This window comes from Piliocolobus tephrosceles, chromosome 18, assembly GCF_002776525.5.
Source record: "Piliocolobus tephrosceles isolate RC106 chromosome 18, ASM277652v3, whole genome shotgun sequence".
Taxonomy (NCBI): domain Eukaryota; kingdom Metazoa; phylum Chordata; class Mammalia; order Primates; family Cercopithecidae; genus Piliocolobus; species Piliocolobus tephrosceles.
Window position 1 is genome coordinate 54,051,251 of NC_045451.1, and position 21,461 is coordinate 54,072,711.

Sequence of the window (21,461 nt, forward strand, 5' to 3'; positions counted from 1 at the left end):
TCTATAGTTGGTGGGAGACATATTTTGAGTAAGGTTAATTTGCAGAAAAGATTCTGTTATCTTTAATAAAAATGTTTGACATTGAGTATCTTAATTTTTAAAAGTTCAGCACTCCTGATAGAAATAAGAATGATTCTGACAAGGAGTCTGTCCTCTTACATGGAAATCACTTTCTCTTACTTTATACACTGCATTTCCCAGGACGAGCAGACATTTTTAGTTGCAAGTCTAGTATTACAGACTGTAGAGATAACACCATCCTATTAATTATGCAGGGTTAGTTTGAAATTTATTTGGTATTTTCCCAAGGTCATTGTTACTTCTAATCATTATATCTATTTTGTGGTATTACACTATCTTCAGGTTTTGAATGATTTTTGCCTAGTATCATGTTAGCTATACTTTAGTTTTCACTACTATAAAATAGAGAAATCCCGACTACCCTGGGGTACTAGGAAATATATCTGATAAAAGTGTGTGTGGGTTACAGAAATATTAATACTAATATAATACCTGGAAGGATTTAATCTCTTCATCAGTATCTTCTAAAAGCTAACTCAAGAAAAATGTTCATAGTTACCTATTTTTTACAATATGCATATGGATTAGAATTGAGAAGGAAAAATTGTTTGAGAGAATTAAATATTTTCTTTTCAGTTGGTAACATGGATTAGTTAGGAATATGCCTGGCTAAGGAAATACATATTTTTAAAAATAAAAGTCTGATTTTTCCTTTGTGTAGTCCTTATCAAGACTGAATTATCTTAATGATCATAGATTAAAAGAAATAAGCTTTTGAAAAAGAATCCTCTTGAGCTAAAACTTATGACTATCGTAGGAATTTTCTAGGCTGTACTTCTCCTGTGCAAGAAGAGAGCTTTCAGGCATCCCCAGAGGCCTCTCCTTGTCAAGTGGACCATCTGGGGGTGCGAATGGGAGAGCTATTTCAGTGCTAGATGAGTCCCTGCAGAGCAACAAAAGTGAAAAAGACATTATATCTCCTCCATGCAGCCTGCTGGTTTCCCCTTTAAACATTTTTAAATAGAAAAAAATCTTACTCTGAAATATGGTTAAGTGTTAAGGAAGCACCTTCTTGAAACCTAGAACTGCAGCCCATTAGCTGTGGGATCTGATAAATTGCTTAACCTCTGTGAGTCTTAATTTCCTCATCAGGAAAGGAGGATAATATTTACATTACAGGAATTGTTTTAAGAATGAAATGAATAGAAAGTGACTGCTCTAGTGCCTGAGGCATAGTATTTATTAAATGGCAGCAGCTACTTATATGAGTGTAGTAGAGTCGGAAGGGGGTAAAACTAAGAAGGTCCAATTGTATAGTACTAAGGCTTAAAACTATATGCTGTCAGCAATACTGAAATATCTGTATTTTAATTTTACTCTATACCATTTAATTAAAAATGGGCTCTATTTATGATGATGTATTGTTGATATTGTTCTCAGTTAGCATTTGCCACAATGATGCTGCATAACAAACCACCTCGGAACTCAATGGCTTAAAACAACAGTCACCCTTCTTGCTCCGTCCGGCATTTGTGAGCTGGGTGGGGTTCAGCTGATCCAGGCTGGCCTTAGATCCACGCCACAGATTTGGTCTAGATCTGCTCCACATGCCTTCATCCTTAATTTGGTGGATAGGCAGAACATGTTCTTTTGCATGATGGTAGCATAGTCCACGAACAGGCACATTTCAAGCATTTACTGATGTTACATCCACCAACATCCCAGTGGCCAAAGCAAGACACCTCACCACACTAAACATCAATGAAATGGGAAAGTATATTCTGCCAATAGTGGCAGTAAGAGGGTAGTGACTACTGCTATACAATAATCTCTAAACTATTTAAATGATTATCATCATAATAATTATTAGTTGCATACAGGTTAAATTGCACCAAACATTTTTAACAGCAGTAACTAGGTCTGCAGGATGTGGCTGAGGTTGTTGTTGTGGTGTTTGGTTGTTTTTTGATACCTAATATGCATGTGGCCTTGTCCTAGATATTATTCAATGATGAGTTAATCCATTCACTTTGTTTCCTTATGATCAATATGCCATTCGTGATACACAAATACGTATAAGCATTTTAAAGCACATTGGTGCTTCTCCGGTATCATTAACAATCTAGTCTAGCTAAAGATGTTTTCCACCCGTGTTATCAATCTGCTTTATTCGGTCTAAATTTCCCTTCAGTACTACCACAGTGTATATTTGTCCTATTCATTTCATCTCTGTGTGAAAGTTTCCTCTCTCGCAGAAGGTAGTGTTTCAGGAGCGTGTTTAGCATTGTAACAGACGAATTGGAAATAGCCGTATAGCAACCATCAGCAGTTATTTTGGTGCACATAGTATATGCCCATAGCATGTTTTTGTGTAGTCATCACAGAGGAAGCTTTTGAAATGCACTCACCTTTGCTGGTTGGATTTGACATTTGCCACTTGTAAGTGCTTATTTCTTCAAACTTTTTCTTTTACCTCCACATGACCCCAAGCAAATCAATCAGAAGCCCTCTGCTTGAAAAGTTTTCCAATAGATGTCATAACACTGGCAGAATCTTTAAAAAATAAAATCACTGTGTATTTCTCCGAATGTACAATAACTGGGAGTATCAGTTAGGTTCAGGGAATGAAATAGAGCCTAAAGAGGAGTTTGTGGCTGCTCTAGGTTCATGCTGGAGTGCAGCAAATAGACCCACAAGGTTTGTCATCCTGCTTGCATGTAGACGGTATTATCAGTATTCTTTTCTTTTCTTTTCTTTTTTCGTGCAGAAGTGGGTGGAGAGGGCTGTTTCAGCTGCCATTGATGAAAATCAAACTCCTAATATCTGATGGCAGGCTGCTGTTTCACGCTCTGCTGTTTCTGTTTCAACAGAAATTTCATTTGTTGTTTCTACTGGCAGTGTTTGCCTGTTCTGAAGTAAAGGTATTGCTGCATTTAGTTAGGGGATCAGCATTCTTTGCTTACATTTAAATTTGTGTCATGGTTATGGTGCTTCAGATTTATTGAAAAGAAACACCTTCATGAAAGCTGGGAAATAGCATTTTGAATAGCATTGTAGTCTTGAAGAAATGCCAACACTTTAATGCCAGTCTCTCGGTACCCACTTTGTATGCTTTGGGAGCATTTGACCCATATCAAATACACATCAAATACAGTTATTCTTTATAACAACCAGAATCATTATTTACCACCCTTGTGAGGTACATTTTTGCAGAGTTGTTTCTGTATACACATTTAATATAGTAAGATCTCTGCCTATAATTTCAAATGAAAAGCAGATAGGTGAAGCAAAACTAATGGAAAAGTTTACTGTAGCTCCCCCCCCTTTTCATATTTAGCATTAAACACTAAGAGGTAAAAACATACCACAGTTCAAACTTACCAATAAACCTGGAACTTACCTTGAAACCTAGAACTGCAGCCCATTAGCTATGGGATCTGATAAATTGCTTAACCTCTGTGAGTCTTAATTGCCGCATCAGGAGAGGACAATAATATTTTACATTACAGGAATTATTTTAAGAATCAAATGAACAGAAAGCGACCGCTTTAGTGCCCGAGACATTGTATTTATTAAATGGCAGCAGATCCCTGCTAATAAGATCTCTGCCCATACTTTCAAATGAAAAGCAAATAGATGATGCAAAACTGTAATGGAAAAGTTTACTGTAGCTCCGCTCCCTTTTAAAGTTTAGCGTTAAATACTAAAACATTAAATAGAGGCAAAAACATATCACAATTCAAACTTACCAAGGTTGCGTTCTTTTTATGGAAGCAGTCTCTTTATGTCAGTCTCAAATCTTAAGAGATCAGAACTTGAAAGATCAGTTGAACACACTGCTTTTTCCTGCCCTGATACCTACTGAACTGAAATTTAGCACAGCTTTATAGGGCAGGTTGTTTCCTGTGTTTTATTTATTTATTATTACTTTTTTTGAGATGGAGTCTGCCTGTCTCCCAGGCTAGAGTGCGGTGGCCGGATCTCAGCTCGCTGCAAGCTCCACCTCCCGGGTTTATGCCATTCTTCTGCCTCAGCCTCCCGAGTAGCTGGGACTACAGCTGCCTGCCACCTCGCCCGGCTAGTTTATTTTATTTTATTTTATTTTATTTTTTTAATTTTTAGTAGAGACGGGGTTTCACCGGGTTAGCCAGGATGGTGTCGATCTCCTGACCTTGTGATCCGCCCGTCTCCGCCTCCCAAAGTGCTGGGATGACAGGCTTGAGCCACCGGGCCCGGCCGTTTCCTGTGTTTTAAAAGGATAAAATCGTAAGTACGGCCATCTGTTAGCTGCGTGCTCCACACGCCAAACATAACCTCTGTCCTTAAGATATCTTCAGATGTAAAATGAAGAGTGTTTTGATATTTTTTCTTGCTTAGCCTTGAATATTGAGGGCCAAGACTTTCTATGATAGATATCTAACTTTAATCAGTATCTCATTTCTTCTTGACTTCTAGCAAGCTTCTAGGTATTTAAATCTCTTGGTGCTTTTTTGTAACTTGTTGCTTCTCTACAGCTAAAAAGTCACTTCCTATGGAAGTGACAGTAATTTGTTTGTGAACCGCCTGGAGCCTGGCAGATCACAAAGCTGTAGAAGATCTGAAGTGTAAAGGAGTCCCTCTAGGAATCACATCAAATACATCCATTTGGTTTTCAGCACATCCCAGTAATGTATAATTCTTGAAATTCATAGAATCTTTCTTTTCCAACTCTCCACTAGATTTCACAAAGGTAATATTGCATACCTGCCTTAAGGCTGCTTTAGAGGAAGAAATTTACTTCCAGTTAATCAGTCATGGCTCCTGTCACTTTTATCCGTTATTCCAATTGAACATAGGTGAAATCTGAAAAGCAAAATTATGTTTTTGCTTTGAGCAAAGTTCATTAGAAAGTCCACCACATTTTTTAAAGGACTATTTATAAAAGTTAAAGTAAGTAGCATATCTAAAAGTATAAAATGGCCATTGATTCCATTTACTTATTTAATTGACTAGGCTGAATCTTGACAACTTACATAGATTTTATTCAGGTCTGTGACAGAATTTCATAGAAGACTTGTTACGTAGGATGCATTCTATAAATCTGCAGAACATTTTCTCAGCACCGAGTCCTATAACTTAATTTGATTCATAATATATGATTTTTCTCTAAATTATGAGTTATGTTTATATTCTTTCCCACCCAAAGCATCACTTTATGCCAAAAAATGCTTACTTTTTGGGTTTCTGACCACATCTTTGCATTTATTCTAAAGTTTTTATTATAGCATAACTATCAACATTTTAAAAGAACTAATTCTCTGTTTTAATGAGCTCATTAAAATATTCTTCCAATATATTTTTATCCTCCAGATTTTTTCTGAAAGTTCAGTTACCTACTAAGGAAGTTATGTATAAATGTATTGAAGTGCCTACATTTCCTAATAATAAAGATGATCACAAAGTACTAGATAACAATAGCTTTCTTTCTGGTGCTGCTCTGTAATGCACAGTATTTAAATTATTTAGACTGTGAAGGCTTTCTGTTTCTCAAATTGTCATTTAAGGGGCAATGGCCATCTTATAGAAAGGAATGCTTGACTCTGTCCCTTTTGGAATGATGCATCAGCTTCATCACATACTTGACTACCTTAAATAAGGCATCCTTCGCAACTCTGATGGAGTGTTTTCTTAATGAGTAGAAATCATAAAGATGAACAGTTACTGTATTCAGTATCATTGTCAGTCCAGTGAGAGTCACTGAGCTGAATGTCTGCAGACTCCAGAACATAACCTGAACTTTACTGTTAATTATTCAGTTCTCTCAATTGTCTTTTTCTGCTTTCTACCTTTATTCATTCAGCAGGCAGATCTCAAGGGCCTGTTTTGTGCCAGGCTGTGAGCTAAGCACCAGAGCTTCTAAAGGAAGCTTTGGTTTAGGAAAATATGTAAACAAGCATGTGAAATTCAGCTTTGAGTGCTATGATGGAAGTATTTAAAGAGTACAGTTGAAGCACGCACATGGGGGAGGGCTTTGTCTGCTGGGGCTTCATAAAGGAAATGACCCTTGAAAGATGAGTAGCCACTGGCCAAGGTGCTTAAGAAAGAGTGTTCCACCCAGATGGGCTAGCATGAGCAAGGCAGAAGCCTGAAACTGTTGGATGTGTTCCAGAAACTGTAAGCAATTGAATACAATGGAAATGAAGTTCATTAACAAGACCATGATGAGAGAATTGACTTTAGGCTGTGGCCACATTGTTGAAGGACACATGTAACAGTCAAAGGAGTAGGTCTTTCTTTTCTAATCAATGGAGAGCTATTAATAGATTTAAACCTGATAAGCTTTGAGTTTTACAAAGACTTATTCATCAGCTGTTGGGAGGGTAAATTTGGTGAGTACAACAAGGACAAACTAGCTTAGTTAGGAAGCTGTTACTAGAGGCCTGATAAGAGGTTTAGAGAATCTGTGTGCCTGGGAGAAGTGGAGAGGATAGAACCTTTACCCTTAAGGGTAAAGGCTATAGGGCTTGAAGACCAGCTGCATGAAGAGGAACTATAAGATTATCATACTTATGACTGAGGTACTGGTAGATGGTGAGTGGTGTAGGAGAACCCAGGCTCAGAGGAATGTGGATGTTAATTTTTCTTTTTGAATTTGGAATGTGAGGTCTGTCCACACGATAATTTCCTATAGGTATTTAGATCTATTGCTCTGAATTGCAAGAAAGAGTTCTGGGATAGACATAATGGATTTAAGTCATAATGAAATATAACGACTGTCGTTTATAGAAAACATTCTATGTGCCAGGACCTGTTTACACACACACACACAATGTTATATATTAAAATCTTCAGTGTAATTCTAGGAACAAGATATTATCTTCATTTTTTTTTTTTGACAGGAAACTAAGGCTTAGAGAAGTTTGAAAACATGTGCAAACTTCCACATCGAATAATTAGCAGGTCCATCATTGAACCCAAACATACTGTTAAAATAATGTTCACTGTCTTTTCCACTATTATTTTTAGTAGTGTTTTAGAATGGGAAGCATGGCTATGTATGCACTTCGCATGACACTGAGTAGATAGGCCTGGAATTTGAAAGCCTATAGAAGTGTAATAACAGAGAATATTGAAATATTTATAGTCTTAATTTTATCTTATTGACCGTAGGAAGCATTGAAAGTTTTTAGCAAGATGATTAGAAAAGGGGAATGGATCAGTGGGAGGGGGTGTGATAGTACTCTTTTGGATGGAAGTAACAGAACCCATTTTAAGCAAAAGGAATTGTTTACTGGAAGAATATACCAGGAAAACCTTGGAGAAACAATGTGAGGGGTTAACAGGCAAAATGTGAACAGTTTCCAGAATTCCACCTCCAGGGTACAGCCAGCAAATTAGCACAGCTACCAACTGGTCCTTGTCTTTATTTACCTCTGTTCAAACGTCCAAGAGTCTAGCAGGGCGTGGTGGTGCATGCCTGTAATCTTAACACTCTGGGAGGCTGAGGCGGGTGGATCACTTGAGATAAGAAGTTCAAGACCAGCCTGACCAACATGGTGAAAACCTGTCTCTACTAAAAATGTAAAAATCAGCTGGGCATGGTGGCAGGTGCCTGTAATCCCAGCTACTCAGGAGACTGAGGCAGGAAAATCGCTTGAACCTGGGAGGTAGAGGTTGCAGTGAACTGAGATCACGACACTGCACTGTAGCCTGGGTGACAGAGCAAAAGCAGGACTCTGTCTGGAAAAAAAAAAAAAAAAAATGTCCAAGATTCTGAGAAAGATGAGCCAGAGAAGAGTGGCCCAGCCTGAGGATGGCCACTCACAGCTAAAGCAGTCTGCTGTGATCATTCACTTGTAACACAGCATCTCCAGCTCCTTTAGGTCTTTTGTTCAACTCTTGACCTTAGAAAATCATTTTCTTCTATCTTTACTTGTTAACTCAGAATGAGACTTTTCAAAGATGATGATAATAAGAATAGTGCTGGTGGGGAATTTATTTCAAGAGGAAAAACCATAAAGTTTGGAGTGAAATTAGATGTAATGGAAGAAAACTCAGTGCCATCAGCTGTTAGAGGTCTAGTTTAAGTCCCCTTAAAGCTCATAAGTCCCCATCAACTACTTCAAATCAAACCTGTTTATATATTTTTTATTTATTTGTTTATTTATTTCAGTAGTTTTTAGGGTACAGGTGGTTTTTGGTTATATGGATAAGTTCTTTACTGGTGATGTCTGAGATTTTGGTGTACCTGTCACTCAAGCAGTGTACACTGTATCCAATTTGTAGCCTTTTATCCTTCACCCACCTCCCACCCTTCCCCCCGAGTCCCCAAATTCCTTTATATTAATATTATTCTTATGTCTTTGTATCCTCATAGCTTAGCTCCTGCTTATAAGTGAGAACATATGATATTTGGTTTTCTATTCCTGAGTTACCTCACTTAGAATAATGGCCTTCAGCTCCATCCAAGTTGCTGCAGAGGCCGTTATTTTGTTCCATTTTGTGACTGAGTAATATTCCATGGTGTATATATATCACAGCCAACAAATAGTTGATTTCTTTTTAACCATATGCTGATGATAATTCTTGCTTTAATATTGGCAACAACTGACTGGCAGTGCCAGAAGCAGAAGCAAATCTCTTCTTGACTGATTGAACACAAATAAAGTTAGCAAATATTTTTTTATTATGATCCATATCTTCAGTTTTCAAATACCAACATTATTTCTCCTTAGTTGTAAGGAGCTTTATTCCTTCTACTCCTGTATGAGGCCTAGTTTCCAGCTAGAAGCATTTACTCTGATTTTTATTATTCTTTTTTCTTGCTGGGAAAAGACGAGATCCTGAATTTATAGACTTCAAACAGAAAGAATGCTAACATTCTACTTTTAAATCCTTAATTTCCTGTAGTAACTTGTTCTTATCTATGCAAATCTTGCTTTAATTTTTCATAAACATTGTGTGTGTGTGTGTGTGTGTGTGTATTTTTATGGTTTCTTTTTTGTTCACTGCAGTATCCGTAGGGCCCCTAACAGTGCCTGGAACATAATAGGTACCCAGTAAGTGCTTGTTGAATGAATGAATAATTTTGTAAGATAAAGTGAGACAACTTGTCTCCTTGTTTTCAACATGAAAATTAGAATAGAATTTATCAAACTTCAAGATTTGTAAATACTTTGGTAGTATAATGTCAAGACCATCACCGTAGATACACCAACCGTAATACCATTCTGTAAAGAGTGGATTTAAACATCAGATAGATCACCTTAAATGTCATCTGAGTCAGGTTGATGATGGAATTACTAAAGAACTTTTAAACTGAAATGCTCCTAAAGTAATAAAGCATTATTTCCCTAATTCCAATGCTGTCTTATTGGGTATTTTAAAAGTAGAAAAACTTGTCTATGAATAAACAAAATAAATGGTTCTAGTTATATAATAATACTAACAATTTTAAGATTCTTATATTTATATTGTTAAAAACATTAAGACTAGAATGTACTAGTAAAATAGAAAAAATACATAGTGTGACTGAAAAGTGCTTATTAGCAGTTTGGCATTTCAGATATACCAATTACAACTTTGATATTTGCTGTTTTTATGGTGATGATTGCCCTCTTAATATATGACTGTTTCTCAGTGATATCTACAATGGACATAGTAAAAATTAAGGACTGCTATTTAAGGGGCTGGGCATTAATTTGTTTCTTTCATAAATAAACTATATTTAAATGAAATCAGGGTAGAATTCTTAGGTAAGTGGAAATATTTATTGGAATGGTATACTTTTACATATTTATGTTATTGTAGACTATAAAGTTGTTTATAAGGTACAAGAAAATATTTACACTGTAGGAATGTTGAATAGTGGCAGCACTTAGGGAGAACATAAGTCCTCGACAAATTCAGGAATAGGTATAAAAACTATGTTGAGGCAGGCCCATACTGCCTGCACTGCTTCTTAATTCTGTTAAGAATGATTCGTCTGAAAGAAGGAAGGAATCACTAGGTTAATTCTACCCTAATCTCTTTGAGTCTGCTAACAGTGTTGCGTGCATTGCTGTGGCATTTTTTCCTGTTGTCATGGACACTTATCCATTAAAAACACCGTCGCCTGCTGACTGTCCATCTTTGCACATTGCCTGGTGAGGCTCGAGTGTGATTTTGGGCTTTGATTAAAGTAGAAAGTATTCAGTAGAAATCCATTCTTTTTATTTTATATAAAATGCCATATGTGATTACAATGAGAAAATAATTGAATTCTGTTTGTTTTGTACTTGTTTTCAGCAAAGTCAAAAACACTTATGTAGCCCTGGTCCCTATGTATACCTTACTTCTAAATAAAATGTTTTTCTCTTCAGAACACCAGTTTTGAAAACATGCCAAGTAAAAGCAATTGTTTGAAGAATGTATCAAATGATAAAGATTTCATTGTTTTCTAAGTTTATAATCTAGTGCTGCTCCTAAGGAAAATATATTTTTATTCATAAAATTACTAATTCATGATTTATGATTTTACTCTTAATATGTACTCATTGTGAACCCCTCCCCAGTAACTGAAAGCCAGTGTGATTTTTTGAGGAAGCATACCAGGATTTGGAATCACACAGTGATGTTCAAACATTCTTAGTTCCACCACTGTGTCATCCTGGGTCTGGTATTTTATCTCCTTATGACTCGGGAGCTTTTTTATTTCTAAAGTAACATCTACCTTTTAGAGTTGTTCTTAGGATTAAATGAGATGATCTGTGGAGTGTGTCTGGCATAAACACCCAATCAGTGGATCAAAGATCTTTCCATGTGAGAATAATGAACTAGAATACGTGGTATTTGTTGTGCTCTCACTACACTGTGAGTCTCCAGTAAGCTGGGATGGGAGTCATCCATTTGGTATTCTGTGTATAATATTTTTGTTGCACTTAGTAGGTCAATATTTGCTATATAAGGGTTTATAGAATTCTCCATTGAAGCTTGGCTGGACTGTGTTTTTTCAGCATCTACTTTATATTGTTTGCTCTGCTCTCTGCATCTGATATTTTTCAAGCAGTTGCTATTTTTGCTGCCTATGGATAATTTTGTTCTGAACATTTCTGTTAACAGGAGGTAAACCTAAAGGTTTTTGTGTTGACTGCAGATTGTTGGAACACAATTTTTATCAGGGTGCTGACCTAGGAAAATTAACATTGTCTGTTCATGGAATTTTACCTACTTGGAAGTGAGTTAATTACTGATGTGATGGAACTCGCTCCGCTGGCATACAGTTTTTGGAGTCCTGCCATGTCAAGAATTATAATTGGCCTTCTGCTTATATGAAGGCAGTTTTGTATCGTTTACAGTGCTTCATAGCTATAAGTTAGGAGTACTATTATCTTGATCATACAAGAAATCTGGGGTGGTTCTCTTTATTAAGAACAGTGATTTAGCCATAAAGTGAATGTTTAGTACCCCAGCATGCCACACACTTGTTTGGATTCACTCTGAGGCCCTGTGCACAAATGTTCAATCAACTTTTAGTAAGCATCGTTGCCGCCAACTAAACAAATAATTATTCAGTCATCAGTAGCACCATTTTAAGATATGATCATAATACAAACTATTTGCAAATTTTATTTGTGTTCAGTTAGTCAAAATGAGATTTGCTTCTGGTTTTGGCATTGCCGGTCAGTTGTTGCCAGTATTAAAGCATGCATTGTCATCAGCATATAGTTAAAAAGAAGTAACTATTTGTTGGTTGTCTAATACTCTCCTTTTTCTTGAGCCATAAATGTTGACCGACCTTTGCTTTCTTGTGTTTATACTAAGCACTGTAAAATACCAAGATCTGTTTTATAAACCACACAGAACTCCAAATTGTGTGGAATTGCCTGACCCTACAACTTTTAAAATTGGAGGAAAATTATCCTTACAAGTTAGTGGTGAGAAGAACTTGACAAAAAAACACGCAATACGGACTATGGAATCCTGACTTGGCACTGGTAGAGCAGAAAATAGGTAATTATAACAACCCATAAAGTAAATGTGAGCTAGAAACCTATCGTTATTTATAGTTCATTTGGTCCCTAATAATGGCAGTTTGTTCTGTTTGACAGTTGTGGGACCTAGGTGCAAGTTGCTTAATCTCCCTGAGCCATAATTAATTCATTTATAAAATGGAAATATGAGTTGCTGCCTACTCAGGCTGGAGTTCCAAGGATCAGATATGATCATGTATGCAAAATCAATGAAATATCAATACCAGTCTCCCAAGTCCAAGAGAAGACTGGAACTAGCATGGAAGGAATGCAGCCAATCAGAGAGTTCCTGTGTAGCACCCTGCCCTGAACTCAAACACGGGACATCCTGTGAGTCGTGTATCCTTGCCCTTCCCTATGCCACAGAATCCTGAGGTGTCAGAAATGTGGATTCATGCAAAGGGCTAGGCAATGTAGGTTATGGACTTGCTAGCTTCCAGTAACTGTGGAAAGGAGAGAAATGAAGGGACTTTGTATGACATTAGACCCAGTCTGGTGGCAGGGCATTGTTTAAACAAGGAACTAAGAGTATGAAGACACATAAAGGCCACTGTCCTGTGTACAGTCCCAGAGATGAGATGTGGATCCCTCAATTATCATTAATACATTCAAAGATTTTTAAGCCCACAAGAAATCGCCGAGTCTTCATAGGAGTTCCAGAAGCTGTAAAGTATTTTGCATTCAGTAGGTACTGAAACATTGTTGTGATGACAGTAATTTGCACCAGCAGTTCTGCTCTTAAAAATTTTAGTTTTGTGAGTTTTACATTTGAAAAAGGTGGTAGCAAATTAAAATGTGGTGCAGAGGAAACACACAAATTATCAAAGATCCATGAGTAAAGAAACTAATAAATTCAATAAGGAGAAAACACGAAACAAGGCTGACATCAGTACATTTTTTAAAATGCCGTTTTGAAGAGATGTCTGCGTGTAAGATGGCTATCAGATGTCTTCTGTCAAGAAGACCAGTAAACAAGATAATCTAAGCTGGAAGATGTTAGATTAGACATGACTTTCTCCCTGAAAGATTTCACTTGATTCCTGGGACTTCAACTGCACGAAAAAAATACATGAATTGGTTTCTATAATTGGACTGGGGAAGCTCCTGTAGAGTAAGGCCTTGGGGTTAGTTTATGAGTCCTTTGTACCTAGCACTCAGAACAGGCACATTTCATACACACACACACACACACACACACACACACACACCTTTTTTTGAGGCAAGGTCGCACTCTGTCACCCAGGCTGGAGTGCAGTGGTCCGATCACAGCTCACGGTAGCCTCCGCCTCCCGAGCTTAAGCAATCCTCCCACTTCAGCCTCCTGAGTAGCTGGGACTACAGGTGTGCGCCACCATGGCCTGGCTAATTTTTGTATTTTTGGTAGATACAGAGTTTTGCCATGTTGCCCAGGCTGGTTTTGTACTCCCAGCCAGGCTCAATTAATCTGCCTGCTTTAGCCTACCAAATTGCTGAGACTATAGGTGCACCCGTTGCACCCAGCCCTCATATATATTTTTAATGCTGAATTAAATCAGCAGTTCTGAAAAACAGCCTTTCATAAAACTATTTCCTCCTTGAGATTTAACCTGTTTCTTTTCATCTTTTGCCAAGTCAAGATTCAAAACATTGGCATCCTTTTGGACTCCTTACTTCCCTTCGTTCGCTGTTTTCTATACCCACATCATATTAGCTACCCATTCTTATGGATTATTTCCTCATCTCTTTTTATATGTTTCTTCTTTTGAGATTCCCATTCCCATTACTCTGGCTAGATCTCTAGTTCATGTTCAAACAATAACCTCTTGAGAGCTTTGCGAGCCTTTAGGTTTTCATTTATAATTTCAGCCTGTGTATTTGTTTGGCCCAAAACATTACTCTCACTCAAAAGTGTTTGACACTTGTCTACCAAGTTTTTGTAAGTTTTCCCATATCCAATTTATAGATATTTTTTCTTGTATGAATTCCATATTTTAAGCAGTGGTTAGCTTTGCTTTTCCTTGGAGGTGTCATTGCCTTCTTTCTTCTACTCTGGCTATTTCTGCAACTTACTGGAACTCACTTCTTCCCAGTCTGACGTCTCAGAATCCTAAGGTTCAGCATTGTCTCGAAGTGTTTCTGTAAGTTATATTACTGCTTCCGACAATATTCTTATGCTGTACCTAACCTTAGCATTTGGTGTGAACTAGAAAGTTGATTGTTAAAAGGGGAATGTTTAAAAACAAGACATCTGACCACCCATTGTTAAAGGTAGCTCTGCCTTCATGCTGGCAGCCTATCTGAATCCTCAGAAAGTTTCATGGTGTGTAAAAATCTGGGAGAAGAAGCACTCTTTGAGAATCTTGTATCTACCCATTAGCAAAATTATTTATAGGCATGGTTTGCACTTAGAGCATCTTTCACTTTACATAAAATGCATTTCTTTATTTATGAGATTTTGTATTTTAACAAGTCTCCCAGATACATTCTTTTTGACATCTAATCTTGGATTCATACACAATTTACGATGTGAAACCAACTCCCTACAAATCTTGATTACCTTATAAGCACTTTAAGTGCTACTGAGTATGCAAAGCATATATTATTGACTTTTCACCCAAGTTCCTTCTTGAGAAAAAGCTGGGACAGCTATAGATGTTTTTACTTAACAGATTGCTAAATAACAAGTGATGGATTGTTACTAGCTGAGAACACTAGATAGAACATGCATCTAAGACAACCAAAAGGGAGAGATTTTTCCAAACAGAAGTGCTGTTTTACTCCCTTAAAGTTTATTCTTATGTTGTATTTTGTTTTGCAAACAGACAAAAGCACCAGCAGAGCTCAGAAAGGTTTTGTATTGTGCCCAAGGTTGGGGGCAAGAATTTGAAAGGGATCAGTGAATCAGATGTAATAAGGGCTCTGTTTGAGCCACCCAATCTCTGTTTTGCTGACGGTCAGTATTCCAGTTATAAAAAGCTGCTTCGGCATTTCCGTCAGCTCAAAAGAACTTTATCCCTGCTTTCATTCTGACATACCTATTATGACTTTGTTCACTAAGCAGAAGGAATTATGGGAAATGGAAACTCAATGGCATGTTTTTATTAAGGCGTTATGTGTGTATCTTCACTGAGAAATTAAAGAACCAAGCAGAATTGTATGTTTTCCTTTCAGGTAACAAAAATTGCCTTATTCATTCCATATCATGGTGATTTAGTTAACTTGGAAAACAAAGTAGCATAAAATGAGAAGACTTAAACGTACAAAGTACATGTGATATTTAAACAAGGAATTTAATGCTTATGTGAATTTCTGTTATCCTAAAATCGAACTAAAACATAATCACAGAAAACTCTACAAATGTATTTTATGGGGGTGGGATGGTGATGATCTAAAAAAAGGAAATGTTACAAAAGCTGTATTTCACTCGTCTTTTCTAGAGTTGTAGACTTAGAGAGTTGTACATTTGTATTTCAAAACAAGGGATACATTTTCAAATCTAGCTGATAATAGTTAGCAACAAACTATATTTGCACCTTTTATTATAGCAGACATTCTTCTGCAAACTGCAGGCAAATTAACATTTACAAGCCTATTTTTTTTTTTTGTGGTAAAGTTTATATTTTCTGTGATACTCTATTATGTTATATAAATGTCAACTTCAGCTTTTAAATTTCTTAACCTAATTTCCCTAATCCCCACTAAGTAGATCTTCATCTTAATTCATATAATTTACTGCAGAAATTCTTAGATACAAGTGTGTCTTCCTTGCTGGTGAAATACTTGCCCCATTCACTTTTATATTTTCAACTCCCTCACAGTGCCTACCTTGTAATGAGACATACATATTCGGCATGGAACGGAAAAAGACAAGAGACTCCCATGCAGCTATGATAAGGACCTTTATACAATGAAAAACATGATTAATATATCTTTAAATTTTAATGCCGAGGTTTCTATCTTCATAAGTCTCTCATTTATTGTAAGTGGAATTAACCTGTATTTAGTTATCTAATAAATGTGATTGGTATTACATATATCTCCTTTTTTGTATCTACTTTGAGCTTAGTAAATTTTCCTAAAAATAAAGTTAAACAAGATGAATATGAGTCATCCTTAAATGAGAGGTCTGTGTTAACATAAAGAAACTTTGAAAGTCTGAAAAATGGAGGTTAACCTCATTACTTTTGTAAAAATTCACCAAACATCAAGGGGTTTGAAAACACCTAGAAAAACAATAAGACATGGAGCAAAGTTACCTGTTTTAAATTCTAAACTGTAGTCCGTGAAAAGAATTATCAAAAGGTAGTACGTGTATGTAAAATAGGCTAGTAAAGCAAATGACTCTGAACCTGAGAGAAAGAATGCTACTCACTGGAAACCAAAACTTGGAGTGGAATGTCTGTGTATGGCCATTATGATAAGAAAACTGAATAAAGAATGAGTTTATTTTGTTAGAAACTTTCAAAAAGACACTATGTCCTGTAAGGTTAAAGAAGAGCCTTTTCTGGTTTGCTTGCCACGTAACTCCTAAGGAACTTCATAGGTCTTCAGTTAATCTTTGCTGAGGAGCATTTATCCTACCAAAAAGATAAACTCGAGAGAAATAATGGATTGTGTCCTTATTTGTCTTGAAAGTTTAATTTTACTTTCCAGAGTTACACCTGTTTTGTATTCCTTATTAGGTCAAAAAACTCTTAAAGAATTGTGCTCTAAACAGTTTTCCCTTTACTATTTGACATCCGTTACTTTTAGAGGGAATGAGACATAGAATTTGGAACTTGAAGTACGAATAGTATTGTTTGAACTTCAAGGATTTATACTCATTGTGACACCTTAGTGTTGAAATGACTGAAATCTGTTTCATACAAAAAAGGCGACTGGTCTATTCTAGGGAGTTGTGTTTCAAAAGCCTGAGTTTTGTTTTTGTTTTTCTTGTTGTTGTTTTCTTTTTGTGATGACATACAAACTTTAGCAAAATAAAAGCACCTAGATTATAAATTAAAATTCATTAAGGCCTATGTAATTTTTTAATGTATTGGAAGGAAGCATGACAACCGAATAATTACTGTGATTTTTTTATTTGCAGCACTTGCTGCTCTTTCATCTATAGTTACCTGGAATATGATATTTGGATTTTAAATTTTCTTTGGGATATATAGCTGTTTAAAAACCAGAAAAAAAAAATTTAAAACAATTTTATCCTTTGCTTTTTGCCTTAGAAAAACTGTTGTATTTTTCATAATGACTGCTCAACATGAACAAAAACAAACAGAATGTGAGCACAACTTTCACTGGTGATACTCACTCGGGTACTTGTTAAGATACCAAATTTTAGACTAGCGTATGCATAGTTTTAGTGCTGTACGAGATATTAGCAGAGTAGTCATCTAGTGAGAGTCCTTCGTATTACAGCTGAAGAAATGAAGATCCAAAGCTGTTGAGAGATTATTATCAGTACAACCACAACCACAACTGGGTTTACTGGCTTTTAGTTCATTGCTCTTTTAATTTTTTTGCACCAAACTGGAAAGAATTGATAAAAAATGATTATCAATGTAATTTCTTGCAATTTAAAGAAAAGTATACTATATCAGACTAATCGAGGGTATGGTTCAATTGAGTACAAAATGATAGTGGCTTATTGAAGATTACTTGTAAAATACATAAGATTATCATTGGCCTTTTTAATACAAGCATGTTTTTTTTAGTATCTTAGCATTTATTAATAATTCATCTCATTAGATAGTGAAGTTACTTCTGTACTGTACTCCAAATTAAAGTGCATGTTTAGTGCCTCTGTTGGCTGGACTATAATTTATACAAGGCATGACTGTAATGTAATGAATCTGATTTTTCTGTGTGACTTGTGGAATCAATCCTATTTCTTTATAATCACATCTTGTACATTACATTGTGTTTTTTTGAATGATGCCTGTGTTTCAAAAGTGCCACTAATGGTCTTTCTCATATTAATATGTCGGACCCACGGGATCAGAAAATGGGGAAATTCTAAGCTTTTGTGCAAAACTGACAACGGAATTTAAATTTTAACACTTAATATTGCCGTCAGATATGTCTGTTACACACACATATACGTAGATACACGTACACACACAGAGAGCCCCTAAATTCAGTGAACCACTTCATGTGCATCAGTAATTAGATCTTTAGTTTGTGCCTCTGTCGACATTTTTCCTTTCAGACTAATGGATTTCAGCCTACCTAGAGACTGTTTTCCCAATAAAAGACATTAGTCCATAAAAATCCCTCCCTACAAAAATAATGTGTCCTAAAACCTTGCCAAACAAATTGGTCTTTGAAAAAATACTTCCCAAATACTCATTAACAAAGGCATTGAGGGAAGAACTGCTGTGCTGATCCAGACACCACCCTTTCTCTATGTATTGATACCTCTGTGAACGTACCATCGCTGCCTGGCGTTCATGCCCCTGTTTATGCCGAAGCTGCCACCTTTTGTCTATACCCTACTGGGATTATGTTTACTCTTTGGTGCTCAGATCAGAAGCCACCTGCCATGTCCATTGTATCTTCAGTTATTTCCCTGTCTCCCTTGAAATGTAATTATTAAGCACGTTAGTTTTGCTCATTATGTTATTTATTTTTAAGCCATTTCCCCCTAAATTTAAACTCTTAGAGATAAGGGACCTTGCCATGTCCATCTCTATGTTCACCGTAAATGGTAGATTAGGAATCATGTAGTTCATTTTCATTGAGTGTGGGGAAGTTCAACAAGAAACGGAAATTTCCCTCTGTGCTAAATTTGAATGGGTGCCTCCCAGGATGCCCCAAAGAGCTTCCGGCATCAGTGCCATCCACCACTTTTCAGTGTGACCAGGAAATTTACGCTCTGTGACCTTTTGTTTTGCTACTTGTAAAGGTGGGAAACCATTGTCTAAACAGCAATTTTTTTTTTTATACTTTTAAGTTCTAGGGTACATGTGCACAATGTGCAGGTTTGTTACATATGTGTACTTGTGCCATGTTGGTGTGCTGCACCCATTAACTCGTCATTTACGTTAGGTATATTTCCTAATGCTGTCCCTCCCCCCTCCCCATTCTCCACAATAGGCCCCGATGTGTGATGTTCCCCTTCCTGTGTCCAAGTGATCTCATTGTTCAGTTCCCACCTATGAGTGAGAACATGTAGTGTTTAATTTTCTGTTCCTGTGATAATTTGCTGAGAATGATGGTTTCTAGCTGCATTCATGTCCCTACAAAGGACACAAACTTATCCTTTTTTATGGCTGCATAGTATTCCATGGTGTATATGTGCCACATTTTCTTAATTCAGTCTGTCACTGATGGACATTTGGGTTGAGTCCAACTCTTTGCTATTGTGAATAGTGCCGCAATAAACATACGTGTGCATGTGTCTTTATAGCAGCATGATTTATAATCTTTTGGGTATGTACCCAGTAATGGGATGGCTGGGTCAAATGGTATTTCTTTTTCTAGATCCTTGAGGTATTGCCACACTGTTTTCCACAATGGTTGAACTAGTTTACAGTCCCACCAACAGTGTAAAAGTGTTCCTATTTCTCCACATCCTCTCCAGCACCTGTTGTTTCCTGACTTTTTGATGATCGCCATTCTAACTGGTGTGAGATGGTATCTCATTGTGGTTTTGGCAAATAATTTTTTAAAAAGTACTTTAAAGTATTTGAATCATTGTACGTGATATCCAAAGGAGATATTTTATCACAAACATTCTGAACCTCATGACTTAGAAACAGTAGTAATGAGAATAATATTTGATTACTTATTCTGTTCAGAGTATAGTACTGTATGCTACACTTTTCTATCAGATAGATGAATTCACACATATGTAAAAAACAAGTTAATGTAATATTGTTCCCAGTGCTGTTGCATATGAGGAAGTGGGTACAATCTTTACCTTTGTTCTTGTTTTTTTATGTGTCATTCAACACACATTCACCTTGAAGCAGGGTTATAATCGACGGTTCAGATGCTGAGCCCACAGATTTCTTTGTGCCTAGTCCCCAGTTTTGAGTGGACGTAATACATTTATGAATGAACCCTGGCTGAACACCAGACTGTTGTTGTTGGCATTGTATATTAATGTTACTGGGAAGCTAGTTGGAATTTAGTTCATTATTTGTGCAAGTTTTCAAATTCCAGCGCTGTTTGAGAAGGAGTGTGGTATACAGTCAGAGTTCAGACTGTAGGGGTGATCTGGGGCATCTCGGCCATAGCTACATGTTATGGTTAGCAGACCAATAACTACACTGCAACATCAAAACGCTTTTATCTGCCACTTCTCCATCTGTTTAGATTTTATTGAAGAGCGAACTATACTGCACCCCTCCCCTATGAAGCTGATTATTCACATCACTCATTTCCAGAAAAACCAGCTGAAAAATAAAACAAGATCTCATGTTCGTTTTATTCATTATCTGATTTGATGACAAGTCATTTCTGATCACCCATTGAATACTTAAAGAAAAAGGAAGAAAGTTGGAAAAACTAAGGAAAAATAACTTTAGCTATAAAATCTATAAAAGACAAAAATGAGCCTAATCTCTTTTTTTTTAACCTGGATATCATCTCCTGCCTGTTTTTCCAAGTTCTCTTGATTCCCCTCTTCCACTGTTCTTTCCTCTTCCTTCTCATCCATTGTCCAGTATTTCAAATATACAAACAAGGCCCTGAAGCAGGACCCAATTTAGCTTGTTGGAGGAATCACAAGAAAACATATGTAACTGTAGAGACCCAGTGAGCTAGGAGAAGAGTAAAGAAGGATGAGGTTAAAGGGCCAGGGCCTTTGTTAAGGATTTTGTTCTGTGTGTAGTAGGAACCTTTTGAGCACGATCCAGTTTGTTTTTCAAAGGCCACTGTAGATGTTGTGAAGAGTGGAAGTAGGAGATCAGTTAGAACCTTCTATCTATGACTTATGCTGGATAATGACTGAAGGTAAGATGTTAGCTGTGGAGGTGATGAGAATTGGTCCTATTGATGATATATTTTGGAAATGGAGCTGTTAGAACTTGCAAATAGATTACACTTTGGTAAGACAAGAGTTAAACTCAACTCTTAGACTTGTAGTCTGAGCATTTGGGTGGAGGGTGAAACTACAGTGGAGTTGGTTGTACAGGAGGAGGGTGAACCCAGAGTTGGCTTTCACATCTCTATAGTGTGAGTTGCTTATTAGATTTCCAAGTGGAGATGGCAAGCGGGCAGTTAGATACAGGAGTCTAGATCTCATTGCAGTGGTCACGGTTTAGACATACATATTCAAGATTCATCTTAGTACAGGTGGTTTTTAAAACCTTAAGATTGGTTGAAATTACCTAGGATGAAAATGTGGATCAGGGAAGGTCATGATCTAAACCCTAAGGCACTGAAGGAGATGGAGAGGGAGTCGTCAATGGGATTGGGGAAACCAGAAGAGTACCCCAGGGAATTAATTTCCTTTGCAGTGTGTTAGGTTCT

The 21,461-nt window shown here is 36.8% G+C and overlaps 1 protein-coding gene across 2 annotated transcripts in view; it reads left to right on the forward strand.

The window, feature by feature from the left end:
* Positions 1-21,461, forward strand: part of CDH2 (cadherin 2) — a 226,781-nt gene that overhangs the window by 124,464 nt on the left and 80,856 nt on the right. The window contains exon 1 of one of the 2 annotated variants that reach the window (XM_023207749.2): positions 14,990-15,161. The exons of the other annotated variant lie outside the window; for it this stretch is intronic. Within the exon in view, the coding sequence (XP_023063517.1) occupies positions 15,083-15,161 (79 nt within the window). The 5' untranslated portion in view covers positions 14,990-15,082. Of the gene's footprint in view, positions 1-14,989; positions 15,162-21,461 lie in introns of those variants that run through there. 2 annotated transcript variants of the gene reach the window in all.